This window comes from Zingiber officinale, chromosome 6B (assembly GCF_018446385.1).
Source record: "Zingiber officinale cultivar Zhangliang chromosome 6B, Zo_v1.1, whole genome shotgun sequence".
NCBI lineage: Eukaryota > Viridiplantae > Streptophyta > Magnoliopsida > Zingiberales > Zingiberaceae > Zingiber > Zingiber officinale.
In genome coordinates, this window is record NC_055996.1 from 109,306,931 (window position 1) to 109,321,096 (window position 14,166).

At 40.7% G+C, this 14,166-nt stretch overlaps 1 protein-coding gene across 1 annotated transcript; it reads left to right on the top strand.

The window, feature by feature from the left end:
• The first annotated feature begins 12,024 nt into the window (after positions 1 to 12,024).
• Positions 12,025 to 14,166, top strand: LOC121991358. The gene is made up of 6 exons (XM_042545367.1): positions 12,025 to 12,139; positions 12,278 to 12,727; positions 12,905 to 12,970; positions 13,220 to 13,305; positions 13,607 to 13,876; positions 14,077 to 14,166. The coding sequence occupies exons 1-6, from the start codon at positions 12,025 to 12,027 to the stop codon at positions 14,164 to 14,166; spliced, it is 1,077 nt and encodes a 358-aa protein (XP_042401301.1).

Sequence of the window (14,166 nt, forward strand, 5' to 3'; positions counted from 1 at the left end):
GTAGACGTCGGCCCAGTTTTAGTCCATTTGGGATCCCTAAGCTGAGACCTTGACTAGTTTCTGGTCCTGGAAGGACAGGAACTAATTAATACTGCTCATTATTATTGTACTAACACTTGTCTTGTAGGTTATTATTTTGTTATTTAGACTAACATTATTTTGCAGGACAAAGGAGAAATTTTTTTTTCAAATGAACAATGTCCGAAGGTGCCTTCAAGCAGTGAAGGCGCCTTCGCACTGTTCATAGAAGGCGCCTTCCATGGCTATGGAAGACGCCTTCCCTAGGGTAAAATTTGACCTGTTTGGCAATAAGCTCCAGCGAAGCTCGGGATAGACTTTGACTTATTGAAGGTGCCTTCCACGCTTATGGAAGGCGTCTTCCACCACCTCTATAAGGTAGGCTCGACCATGCAACCTACAACAACACATATACGAGCTACAACGCGTTCATTTGAAGTTCCAACTGCTCCGGGCTCCTACTACGACTCTGCTGCAAAGTTGCTGTGCCCGACGACTGCTCTGATGACTTCCGATCGCAGCTGACAGACCGACATCGATACGAGTGCTCCCACTTTAATCTATAAGTGTCGGTAATTTTCTTTTATAATTAATTACTGCAAAAGGACAAGTACAGTGTGTTGCACTTGTTCAACATTCTTTGTACTCAATTTCCTCTTCCGGAGGTACCGGAAGAGACCTTTAGTGGATTACCCGATAATAGGTCGGCGGGACCTGGGTCTTGGAGTAGGAGTCGCCGAAGTTTCTGAAACAAATAAACTTTTCATGTCTTCTTGTGTTCTTATTTCTTTTAGTTTTCCGCTGCATTCTTACTTTGATCTTAAAAATGAAAAGACGAGTTTTTGAAAATCACGTGATTCACCCCCCTTCTCTCACGTGCGATAGATCCAACATAAAGTTAGTCCAAGAAGTGTAAAATATATATAAAATATGAATTTGATAGCCTCTGACTGTTCGGTTCTGACTTTAAGTTTCGCTAAAACTCTAGGTCGAACCGACGCTTACTGTTCTCTATTCGGGGAAACGCATTCTCACATACTCCTTTCAGGAGAGTTTATGTTTTGCTAGACCGATCCTCGAGACCATCTGAACTTTTGCTCAGCGTCCGAGACTTCATGTCTTCATGCTGAACGCCCGCTCCACGACTCGTCCAGACTTCCACCTAGTTCGCGACTACCAGGATTTTCACCTAGAGTCTCCGACTCTATGATTTTGTCCAAAGTGCTCGATCCGCCAAGACTTCGCCTTGCCTAACCGCAGTTAGAATTTTCCACCACCTAGGGTTACCTCCTCCTAGGACCTAGGGTTACCTCCCCCTAGGGTTTTCCACTTGCCTAGAATTCACTAGGACTTTTACCTAAGAACACTTAGGACTTTCCTGCAAGCTCATTCAACCTTGTTAGACAACAAGGAACCTTAACTTTGGACCATTTTCCATAATCAAAACTTAGGTTCGATCGTCTAATGCTCCCTGCTCCAACAACATGTATCTCTTGGTTAACCAAGGGAGCATCCATGACTACCCAATTAAACTGTTGCAAATATTCCTTCGAATGTTCTTTAGGCTTTTGATTGAGGGCGAACAAGTCATGCGGAGCTTTATGATATTTCCAACTGATGGCAAAGTATTGCATGAATACAGTTTTGAACTCTTTGAAGGTCTAAATGGGGAAAGCAGGAAGTCGATTGAATCACCTTTGCGTCGAGCTTGAGAGAGTCATCAAGAATATTTGACACTTAATGTCATTTGTATACTAATGTAATAGGAAGGTGTTCTCAAATATACACATGTGGTCCTCGTTCCATTGTATTCCCTGAGTTGTAGTGCTCGAAAATGGCACAGTAGTTAATCTTAAAAGATAGTTCTTGAGAATGGAGGATCTCGAGGGACCTTTTCTCCTCCAAATACAGGAGCTTTTCCCTTCAAATTATCCTGATGGGGGGTTTCTTCCAAAGATTTCAAGGATGATTCTCGTATAGTCGATGTATCGATGAGAGTGGGGATTGCCCCTTGAGACATTCCAGTCGGTTGAGTCGACCTTTGGTCAGACACTTCAATTGATCGAGGAGGCACCTCCATAGAAGGGTTGGGTATGGGTGATGTTGATTGTTGGGGGTGTCCTTACAACACCTCCCACACCATCATAGTGACGAACTTGTTAAAATCGTCTATTGTCATGACGATGATATTAGATTTTCCGGTGTCATCCATCTTAATGTCTCACTTCATGTCTTAACTCAGTGTTCCCAAGAGCATCGTCAATTTTATTGTGCTTGAGACAGTCGACGAACAAGCCACCGGTGAGTTGACATCGATATTGACTTTGTTGTCGATCACCTAGGAACATCAAGGTTTTGTAGAGAAATCCGTTGAAGCCTAAAGGGAAGTAAATAGGAAGTAGAGACTTAGAATGATGGCTAAGGGTTCTCAACGCAACCACTCTGACGCTCTAGTATGTCTCTGACAAGGGAGGATGAAGAAGAAAAAGATGAGTGGTCTAGGATTTCTCAAAGTTTAGGTGTGTGTGCATACCCGTGCCCCCATGAGCTGTTAACCTTTTATAGAATTCTGACTATGCCTCACATTTTCCATGTATTTCGAGATTCTCACTTACATTACCCAGGTTTCCTGAAACAAATGACTACGTCTTCCCACGTTCTTCGAAGAAAATATCCATATTGTCCATATCTTCTGCAAGCAACAGTATAGATACAGAGCTTGTTCAGAGGCAGGAGCAACGCAGAGTCGAGATCGCTATGGAGCGTCAAGAATAATATGGAGTCAGGGACGGTCATGTAGCACAGAGTGGTGTCGAGCTGGGATTGATGCAGAGTCGGGAATAACATGGAGTCGAAGATGATCATGGAATCAGGGCCGACGCGGAGTCATGGCCAGGACAATCCGGAGCCAGAGGCAATTTGGACCTTCTGTTAACTTTAATCACCACCTCAGCAAGACTTTTGACTTAACCTTAACTATGTGACATTCACTTATTACCTTCCGTATCAATGTTTATAATTCAATTGACTGCGTGTCATATTTTTTAATTATATGTCATATTACCGTCTATCTAAGGAACTTTTAATTGACCTGAGTTTTATCCCATTATAAATTTGATATATGTGTATTTATATTTATTTCTGTATCGAGATTATTGTAAATTTATTTTTTATTATTGTTTTTTTAAAGGATTTCCAATTGTACGAGATCGACAATGGCATAGATTCCTCTTCGGTCACAATATTTTATATATCCAAATTGGATAGATAAGAAACTGCTGACTAGGAGAGTAAGAAATCCAATTTATTTGGATTACATTTTGACTTCAAAAGGTTCTACAATTAGTTGACCTTTTTACACTGATTCCATTTTTAAGACAAAAAAAAAATAATCTAAAAGCATTCTATTTTATTTAAATCATAAAAAACATTTTTTTTATTTTTTTTTTTAAAAATGGTTGAATTGCATACTGATGACACAGACGTTGAGAGTCTTGAGACGATGAGTCACGCAAGCAAATATTAAACGGAATGTCTTTGTTAGTTAATAGTCCATATTGATTGACTCCAACATCAATCTTGTAACACGACAAGCCTCTATCTTGTTTGGAATTCATTAATGGGCGCAATGTCTTGCTTGCCCAAGATTCGTTGAGCTAGGTAAAATATTTAGGTTTATTTAAGTATTAATGGTTTCATCCTTAGTTATCTTATAAAATATAAGAATTTTTCTTTTAAATAAGAAGTAGAATTAAAAGATATTGAGCTTCTAATTTAATTATCACGTATACTTTTTAATTTATCTTGATGATCGATAAAATTTTTTTATAAGATTAAATTAATCATCCAAGAATAATTAATAACACTAACTCAATTTATTAATTATTTTTATTTTCTATTTTTACTGAGACATAAAGGGAGAAATAAAGTTCAACCTTCTGCCAAAAACCGTTTTACCAAAGTTGGAAATATCGATCAAATTAACTTTATATAATTCATTATTTCTTTATAGTCTAGATCACAAAAGAAGAATAAACTTTGTCTCATTAGAAGGAAGTGCACCTTTAGATACTTTTTAAGTTTTTTTTTTTATCCTTCTGATCATTTATCAAAAGTTCAAAACCAAAAACCAAAGATAAAGTTATTCTCGAAGATGTCAGTATAGATTTGCAATTTAAAAATACACTGTCACCGGGATAAATTTTTATCTTAGAAAATTTCTTCCACGACAATCAATTTCTACACTTGACTCAGTCTATCAATAAATATACTATTGAGGTACGAAGAATACAAAGGCACAATAAAAGTCTCAAGTAAGCAAGCAACACCAATAAGAACGAAAAAACTCCCAATGTTTATTATCCCAATAACAAAGGAATACAAGTGAAATAATACATAATTATTTATAAATTGCTCATGATTCGTCTATACAAATCCTTCACGATCTTGCTCACAATTCTCCACGATTCGCCTAGATAAATCCCCCTTAGACTTTGCCTAGAATCTTGCCCATGATTTACCTCTTGGCCCTCTCCCTTGGCTCCCTCATTGTCAATGACTCTCGTGCCTATTTATCATGCATAGGCAAGGGTTACAAGAGAAGTTACATGGTAGTTGCCCCAACTATCAATGCCACATGTATAAAACTGATTCAAGTTCTACAAAATCGTTTTGTTCACATGTCTTAGTTGCATTGGCACCATGCCAAGTGGCAGCCTGCACATCTTGTGCTTTGCCCCATTATCATGCTGCATTGGCCCATGCCAAATGCCAACATGCACCACTTGTGCTTCGCCTCATGGCTTCATTGCATTGGTCCACGCCAATTGTCAATCTACACGCCTTGTGCTTGACCACGGGTTGGCTTCTTTGGCGCCACAAACAAGTCCATCTGTCCGCCCAGTGTTCGCACAACGACTCCATTTCTTTAGCACAACGGACAAGTCCATCTGTCCGCCTTTGGCACTACAGACAAGTCCATCTGTTCGCCTAGTATTTGGTCCATGGCTCTACTTCTTTGGCCCCGTGCCAAAGTTTGTATGCACACTAAGTGCTCAGCCCACAACTCTGTTTCTTTGGCACCACGGACAAGTCCATCTGTCTATTCCCTTGGCGCCACAGACAAATCCATCTATCTGCTCTGTTTCTTTGGCACCACGAACAAGTCCGTCTGTCCGCTCCTTTGGTGCCACAGACAAGTCTCCACACCATGGATAAGTTCATCTGTTCTCTCCCTTGCTGCTTGGTGTGCCCAGCACACATACCTTGCTTGCATGATCATCAAGTCTGCTCCTGCATGTCTAGTGCTTTGGACAACACCCTATGTACTATCATAAGTTTCCACTATTTGGCATGCCTTGCGCATAGGCCATGCTCGGGAGATTGCCAAGTTTGCCTCCTGTATAACTTGGGCTTTGGCAGGCCTGCGCTATCACTCCAATGCTTGGCATGCCTTGCTCACATGTCATGCTCGCTGGATTGCCAAGTCTTTGTCTTCTGCATGACTTGGGCTTAGGCAGCTACACGCTATCGTTCCGTTGGCTGCTTGACATGTCTTGTGCACATGCCATGCTAGCTTCTTTGCCAAGTCTACCTCCTACATACTTGGGCTTGGACAGTGCTCTGTGCACTGCTAGAATCCTTTGCAGCATCTAAGCATGCCTTGAGCGCATGTCTGGCTCGGACATTTGCCAAGTTTTCCTCCTATAGACTTGGGCTTGGATAGCCCAGCGCTGTCACTCTGCTTGACATGTCTTGTGCGCATGCCACGCCTCGAACATTTGCCAAGTATGCCTCTTGCATAACTTGGTCTTTAGATATCACCCTGTGTGCTGAAAGAATCCTCGCCACTATTTAGCATGCCTTACCCGCATGCCCGGCTCAGATGTATGCCAAGTCTTCCTTCTATAGACTTGGGCATGGACTGTGCCCCGTGCACTGCCGATCTGTTGCTTGGCATGGCTTGCGCCCATGCCACGCCCGCTGGTTTGCCAAGTCTACCTCCTGTAAGACTTGGGCTTGGACTACCCTGCTCTGCCCAAATGCTCTGCTACTTGGCATGGTTTGTGCCTATGCCGCGACCATTGTAATACCAAGTCTGCCTCTTGTAGATTTGCGCTTGGACAGTGCCCGTGGATCGCTAGTTCGTTGCTTGGCATGGCTAGTGTCCCATGCCATGCCCGTTGGAATGCCAAGTCTCCTTCTTGCAAGACTTAGGCTTGGATAGTATCCCGCGCACTACCGGTTCGTTGCTTGGCATGACTAGCACCCATGCCACCCTCGCTAGAAAGTCTGTCTCCTGCAAGACTTGACTTGGACGTGCTGCCCAAAGTTAGGGGCTAACACATAGCCATTGGCGGACCGACTGGGGGGGAGGGCCCTCAGCCCCCGTCCCATCTATTAGACATCACTGGGCGGCAAGAAATTTTCTGCACAGAGCAAGAGGATGAGGAGGCTTCAGCCTCCCCCACCTGGACGACTGGATGCCGGCGCCCCGCCCACTGCCATTGTCGGACGCTGATGTAGCCGTGTAGGCCCTGTGGTGGTGCGCCGTGTGCCGGTGCCGCTACGGCGCTGCGCTGTGCGGTTGTGCGCCTGTACCACTGTGCGGTGCGGCCGTGCAGGTGGGCTGCAGCGCTGCCACTGCCGGAGAAGACGAAGGCAGGAAGCGTTTTGTTTTTGTTTTTCCATTTTCTTACCAATTTTAATTAAGCAATAGTGGCAGAGTGGGGCCCAAAGTAAAATAAATTAAATAATAAAAAAAAATATTAAACTGAACTACAACTTTGTAAAGTGTAAATATGTTTTTTTTATTCTTTGGCCCCAATCCATCGCTGCTGCTTCACATTTCGTAGAACGACGAAAACCTCAAACCCTAACTCCCTGACTTCTTCCTCCTCTCTGGCTCTCCCACTCAACTCTCCTCCAACTCCAAGGTTCTAGAGTCCAAGTCTCCAAGCCTCCAACTCGCGATCTCTCTCGCGGACAGCCAGGTGGCAAACACCAGGCAACGATAGTAGTCTGAAGTCTCCATTCTCCAACCAACAACCTACAAGGCTGCAACCGAGTCTCTAAGACTCTAACTCTAAGGCTCCAAGCTCCAACACCATTTCTTCATAAGGTTAGAACTTAGATTTGCTATGTTTTAATTTTTTTTTGGAAATGTACAGTCTACATAATACCATATTACAATTTACCATTGTAGTTTAGTTTTCTATTAGATTGGTAGTTTTTCATTATTATTTATTTTATTTTTTGTAAAATATACAAAATTACATTTGTAGTTTAGACTATTTAGTTTTCCATGAGTATTCTATTAGATTGGTAGTGGTACTATGTGTAGGTCCCTTTGGAGGCCGGCAAGAGGGGAGTGGTGAATTGCCCTACAAAATAAAACAAAAACCCTTCTCGGATATTCAACTAACTTAAAAGAACTTGTAATTAAAAAAGCAGAGACTAATTAAAACAGAAAATAGACACAGAGGAATTACTTGGTTTGCAATCAGAGGATTGCTAATCCAAGGCTGATTCTCCTCTGGCGGAGTAGCCTCTTACAGCGTTGAACGTACAAGAAGAAAAGTAAAGCACACAGAAGTTGATTACAAGTTCGTCGTTCTGATTAATTGATTTGCTTCTAGACCAAGGCTATATTTATAGCCTTGGTCGGGGCGCCTGGAAGGGTTCCGGGCGCCCTGGGGGGATAAAACTTTATCCCCCAACGTTCAGATCAAGTTTGACTCGATCTGGTCAAAAGCCACATTCCGGGCGCCCCGGATGGTTCCGGGCGCCCCGGACCCCAAAAGTCAACTCTGGTTGACTTTTCCGTCCAATCGCTCTGCTTCGGTTCAGCTCGTCTCGGTCCGGATCTTCTGTTCCGGCTCCACTAGCTTGGGTGATCTTAGCCATCCGGAATAGGGCTCACCCGAACCCATGTTCCGGCCTTCTCCTCGAGCAGCCTTCCTTCCCGGTTTCTCGTCCCTCGAACGCCGCGCACGTTCTTCTCGTCCACCGGTGTACTCTTCCGCGGACACCTCGTCCCTCGGACGCACCGAGCCCGTCGGCTCTTTCCCGTGCCGTCCTTCTCGCTAGCCGCGTCTTCCGCTCGACTTCCTGTGTTCCTAAGTTCCTGCACACTTAGACACAAGGGTTAAACAACGCAGGACCTAACTTAACTTGGTTTGATCACATCAAAACACCTCGGGGTTCCAACAATCTCCCCCTTTTTGATGTGAGCAACCCAAGTTAAGCTAGGGAAAAACAGATGCAATAAAAACAATTTATTTGTAATAGGGGTAATAAAAACAAGTTAAGATATTTCATAAAAAGTTTATCTACCTCCCCCTAGACTTAACATACTTCTCCCCCTTTGATCACATTAAAAATAGGGGTTCTTTAAACAAGTCTAAGGTAAAAAAAAATTTAAGTGAATTTTCATAAAACTTTCTAAGGCAATTAATATTAATTTCTAAGGCAATGTTTCACAAGAGAATATTTAGTTTAAAAAAATCTAAGTCAATATTCAGAATATCTTTTATTTAGTTTCATAAAAGATTTCTAAGGCAATTTTCAAAGGAAAATGTCTAAGCCAATATTCATAGAAAAATTTATAAGTTAATTTAAAAAAATATCTAAGTCAATAATTTTCAGAAATTTTCTAAGTCAATTAAAAAAAATTATTTTAATTTTTTTTTAAAATTAATTTTAAATATTTTCTAACACAAATTGAATAACTCTTTTAAAGCATTAGGTAAGTTAAATTAATGCTTTTTCAGTTAGTCAATTAAACTTTTCATTTCGATACTTGGCTTCCAGGTCGTGGCGACGCACTAGGCCTTCTTGGTTATTGGAGCAACAACCACTTCCTTAGACAAAGCCTTATAATGAAATTAGTCGTTTAATTTCCTTGCTGAAAATGCTAAGTCTAATTTTAAATTAAACAGGTTTTTGGAACCCAGTAGAGGTTCCTACCTACAGGGTTAACCAAGTATTTCCTAGGTACATAGATTTTTGATATATTTCTAATTTGACTTTGATGAAATCTATAGTACCAATTTAAACCTCTATAATTTCTAAAAGTAGAAATATTTGAACTTTTATATTTTTTCAATCTTTCTATTTCTTCTTTTAGTTTTTCATTTTCAATTTTCAATCTATCAAAATCCTCTATAAGACATGATTTTGCTAAAATTCCTTTTGTTTCCAAAATTTCATTTTTTAATTTGGCATTTTCTTTTTCTAATTTATACATGGATTTAGTCATTGCCTTAATGCCAGAGTAAAGTTGATCAGGGGGTAAGAGGCATACCTCACTTACCATGTCAGACTTAAAGCCTGAATCTCCCCCTGCTTCGCTGCCTTCATCCGAGGTCGCTCCCTCTTCATCGTTGCTCGATTCTGATATACTTTGTCCATCGTAGCTTGCCATCAGTGCTATCCCGGCGTATTCTTGAGCTTCTGATTCAGATGAAGAAGTGTCATCCCAAGTTGCTTTTAGGTTGTGTTTCTTGGGAGACTTCCTTTTGTCCTTTTTGAGTTCTGGGCAGTCTTCTCTTATGTGTCCCTCCTTCTGACACTGGTAGCATCACACCTTTCTTCCTCCTTTTTGATTCTTTTTATTCTGCATTTTAAATTTATTAGACCTAAAGAATTTTTTAAAATTTCTTACCATGTGCGCTTCTTGATCGTCTTCGGAGTCTGACTCGAGTTCATCCTTCTGAGTTGTGTTCAGCGCTATAGTCTGGGTTGTATCCTTTGTCGTTCTTGCACATCTAGTTTCGTGTAATTCAAGAGTGGAAAAACATTCCTCTAATGTACTTACCTCCAGGTCCTTTGAGATGTAGTAGGCGTCGATTATTGACGTCCACTCTGGAGTTCTGGGAAAGGCGTTGAGTGCGTAGCGTAAGGCGTCCCGATTTGTTACCTTTTCACCGAGGTTCTCGAGACCAGTAACTAGTTCTTTTACCTTTGCATGTAGACCGGCTACTTTCTCACCTTTCTCCAAGCGGATGTTCATTAGTTTGTTTCGGAGGATGTCCCTTCTAGCGAGCTTCGCTTCGGATGTGCCTTCGTGGAGTTCTAGAAACTTATTCTAAAGTTCTTTAGCTGATGAGTAGCTTCCGATGCGGTTTACTTCCTGAGGCGGTAATACACTTAGCAGGTGATGTTCCGCACGGCTGTTTGCTACGAACTCATTCTGCTCTTTTTTTGTCCAATTGCTTTCTTCTTTTTCTTCACCGTTCTGATTTGTTGGAGCTACAAAACCGTATTTCATAATGAAATAAATTTCAATCTCGGTTTTTAGAAATACCTCCATACGACGCTTCCAGTCTGTGAAGTTCCCCTCGAATTTTGGTGGAACGATGCTTGGTCCGGCCATCTTTGTTGCTTCGATCGGCGGTTAGTCCTCCTGAAGCGTCCTCGCTATGATACCACTTGTAGGTCCCTTTGGAGGCCGGCAAGAGGGGAGGGGTGAATTGCCCTACCAAATAAAACAAAAACCCTTCTCGGATATTCAACTAACTTAAAAGAACTTGTAATTAAAAAAGCAGAGACTAATTAAAACAGAAAATAGACACAGAGGAATTACTTGGTTTGCAATCAGAGGATTGCTAATTCAAGGCAAAGAAAGCGCACTATCTGATTCTCCTCTGGGCGGAGTAGCCTCTTACAGCGTTGAACGTACAAGAAGAAAAGTAAAGCACACAGAAGTTGATTACAAGTTCGTCGTTCTGATTAATTGATTTGCTTCTGGACCAAGGCTATATTTATAGCCTTGGTCGGGGCGCCTGGAAGGGTTCCGGGTGCCCTGGGGGGATAAAACTTTATCCCCCAACGTTCAGATCGAGTTTGACTCGATCTGGTCAAAAGCCACATTCCGAGCGCCCCGGATGGTTCCGGGCGCCCCGGATGGTTCCGGGCGCCCCGGATGGTTCCGGGCGCCCCGGACCCCAAAAGTCAACTCTGGTTGACTTTTTCCGTCCAGTCGCTCTGCTTCGGTTCAGCTCATCTCGGTCCGGATCTTCTGTTCCGGCTCCACTAGCTTGGGTGATCTTGGCCATCCGGAATAGGGCTCACCCGAACCCATGTTCCGGCCTTCTCCTCGAGCAGCCTTCCTTCCCGGTTTCTCGTCCCTCGAACGCCGCGCACATTCTTCTCGTCCACCGGTGTACTCTTCCGCGGACACCTCGTCCCTCGGACGCACCGAGCCTGTCGGCTCTTTCCCGTGCCGTCCTTCTCGCTAGCCGCGTCTTCCGCTCGACTTCCTGTGTTCCTAAGTTCCTGCACACTTAGACACAAGGGTTAAACAACGCAGGACCTAACTTAACTTGGTTTGATCACATCAAAACACCTCGAGGTTCCAACACTATGGTAGTTTATTAAAGTTTTAGTTCAACATATATTTTTCCATTACATTTGTAGTTGTCCATTACATAATTTATTTTTAGTTATTTATTTGTGTAGGATATAGAGAGATTTTTTAAACGAACTCGTAGTTTCGGCTCTGGCTCCTCTAATGAGCCGAATGTTATTGAACAAGTAGAAAATCAATCCCGTGTATAATTAAATTTGGATAATATTGTTAGTGATCCGGGATTACGAAACCCAATTGAAGAATTTGATATTACTATTCGAGATCAAGCTCGAAGAGAGTATGTGCTCCGAGGGCCTTGTCAACCAAATGGTCATGTGTATCCGAAAACAACTTTTGGTAATCAAGAAAGAAGTTTTCGAGAAACTTGGTATAAAAAATATACATGGCTAGAGTATAGCATATCAAAAGATGCTGCATTTTGTTTTTGGTGTTATATTTTCAAACTTTTAAATAAAGAAAATGTAGATAATGCCTTTATAAAAGATGAATATAACAATTGGAAAAAGGCATTAGAAAGATTCAATCGTTATATGAGGACTGTGAATAGTTGTCACAATGAAGCTAGAATACAATTTGAGACTTTTCAAGATCAAAGGCATAGTGTGGGGAATATTTTACGAGTACATAGTCGCGATATGGAAATTGATTATCAGACTCGTTTAACAGCAATGTTGGATGTGACACACTTTCTATTAAAGCAAGGGTTGCCCTTTCGTGGACACGATCAATTAACTAGTTCTTCAAATAGAGGTAATTTTCTTGAGTTGCTTGAATGGTATAGTCAACGAAATGAAGAGGTTTCTAAAGTTATAAAACAAAATGCTCCTGCAAACAATCAATTGACTTCCCCAAAAATTCAAAAGGATTTAACACATGCTTGTGCTTCAGAGATCACACTTGCTATAATCAATGATATTAGAGATAAATTCTTTTCTTTAATGGTTGATGAGACTCAGGACAGTTTAGTGAAGGAGCATATGGGAGTTGTTTTGAGGTATGTGAATAAAAAAGGATGTGTGATTGAACGATTTCTTGCAGTTGTGCATGTGCCTGACACTAGTTCTCATTCTTCGAAAATGGCTATTGATGCTTTATTTGTGCAACATGGTTTATCATTATCTAGATTGAGAGACCAAGGATATGATGAAGCTTCAAATATGCGTGGTGAATTCAATGGATTGAAATCTCTGATACTACAAGAAAATCTATTTTCAATGTATGTTCACTGTTTCTCTCACCAGCTCCAATTAATTCTTTTTGCTGTTGCCCATGACAATTTTACTGTGAGTGAATTTTTTGGGTATATCACTATGATCGTGAATATATCTGGAGCATCTTGTAAGAGGAGAGATCAACTTAGAAAGATTCAACATGATAAAATAATTGCTGAATTGGAAATTGGAGAAATTACTAGTGGAAAGGGAAAAAAAATCAAGAGACTAGTTTAGCAAGACCTGGAGATACTCGTTGGGGATCACACTATTTAACATTACTTCGTTTATGCTCTATCTTCAGTGATAGAAGTGTTAGGAAATGTACATGATGATGCCTCTTATTCTGCGAATAAAGGTGTTGCCGCAGGTTTAATTGAGAAGATGGAGAGTTATCAATTTATTTTCGTGTTACATTTGATGAAATATATATTGGGAATTACAAATGAGTTATCACTTTCCCTACAATAAGGGGATCAAAATATTGTTCAAGTCATGTCCTTGGTTAGAAGTGTGAAATGTCGACTACAAGACTTCAGGGAAGATGGATGACAGATAATTTTGGAACAAGTTAACACATTTTGTGAATTGAATATAATTCCAATACTTGATATGGAAGACAACATGCTAACTCGTGGTCATGGTAGGCATAGAGGGCAACTCATCACCAATTTTCATCATTATCGTGTGGAGATTTTTTGTCAGGTATTATTTCTAAAAATTTAATTTTTTTTGTTAAAGAGATTTCATTGATTATTAATGTTATCATGGTTGCAAATTTGAATGTTAGGTTGTTGATTTAATTATACAAGAGATGAATAATCAGTTTTTAGAAGTTAGTACATAATTGCTTGGTTGCATATCATGTCTTCATCCAATAAATTCTTTCTCTCAATTTGATGTTCACAAACTCATCCATCTTGCTGATTTTTATCCCGAGGACTTCTGTGCTACTGATTATTTATTTTTGGAATAACAACTTATGAGTTACTTTTATAATCTGCAGGATGATCCTTACTTTTCTTCAATTGATGACTTGGGAATTCTTGCTCAGAAATTGGTTGAAACTGAAAAACATTTGATGTTCCCATTGGTTTATCGTATGATAGAGTTGTCATTACTTTTACCAGTTGCAACTGCTTCGGTTGAACGAGTTTTTTCTGCAATGAAGACTGTGAAGACTGATTTACACAATAGAATGAGAGATGAATGGATGAATGACAGTCTAGTTGTATACATTGAAAATGATATTTTTTCTACAATTGAAAATGAGCAAGTATTACAACATTTTCAACAAATACAGTCTCGTAGAATCCAATTGCCTCCTCTTGTACCGACTTGTCGGCTGTCGCAGACTTCTGTGCCAACCCGAAAATGAAGCTCACCTATGGAAGAAAGGTAGACTAATCTTTCCTAAACTTCTATTTTTTTTTCTCTTGCAAGTTAGATTAAATGTTCTCAATGTTAATTTATCAGGTTATGGAGAATCGGTTGAGTATTAAGTGGGACAAGGGAAAGACTCTTGACTCTCGAGTTCTAGTCTCTTGGATTCTTGGTAAAATCTAA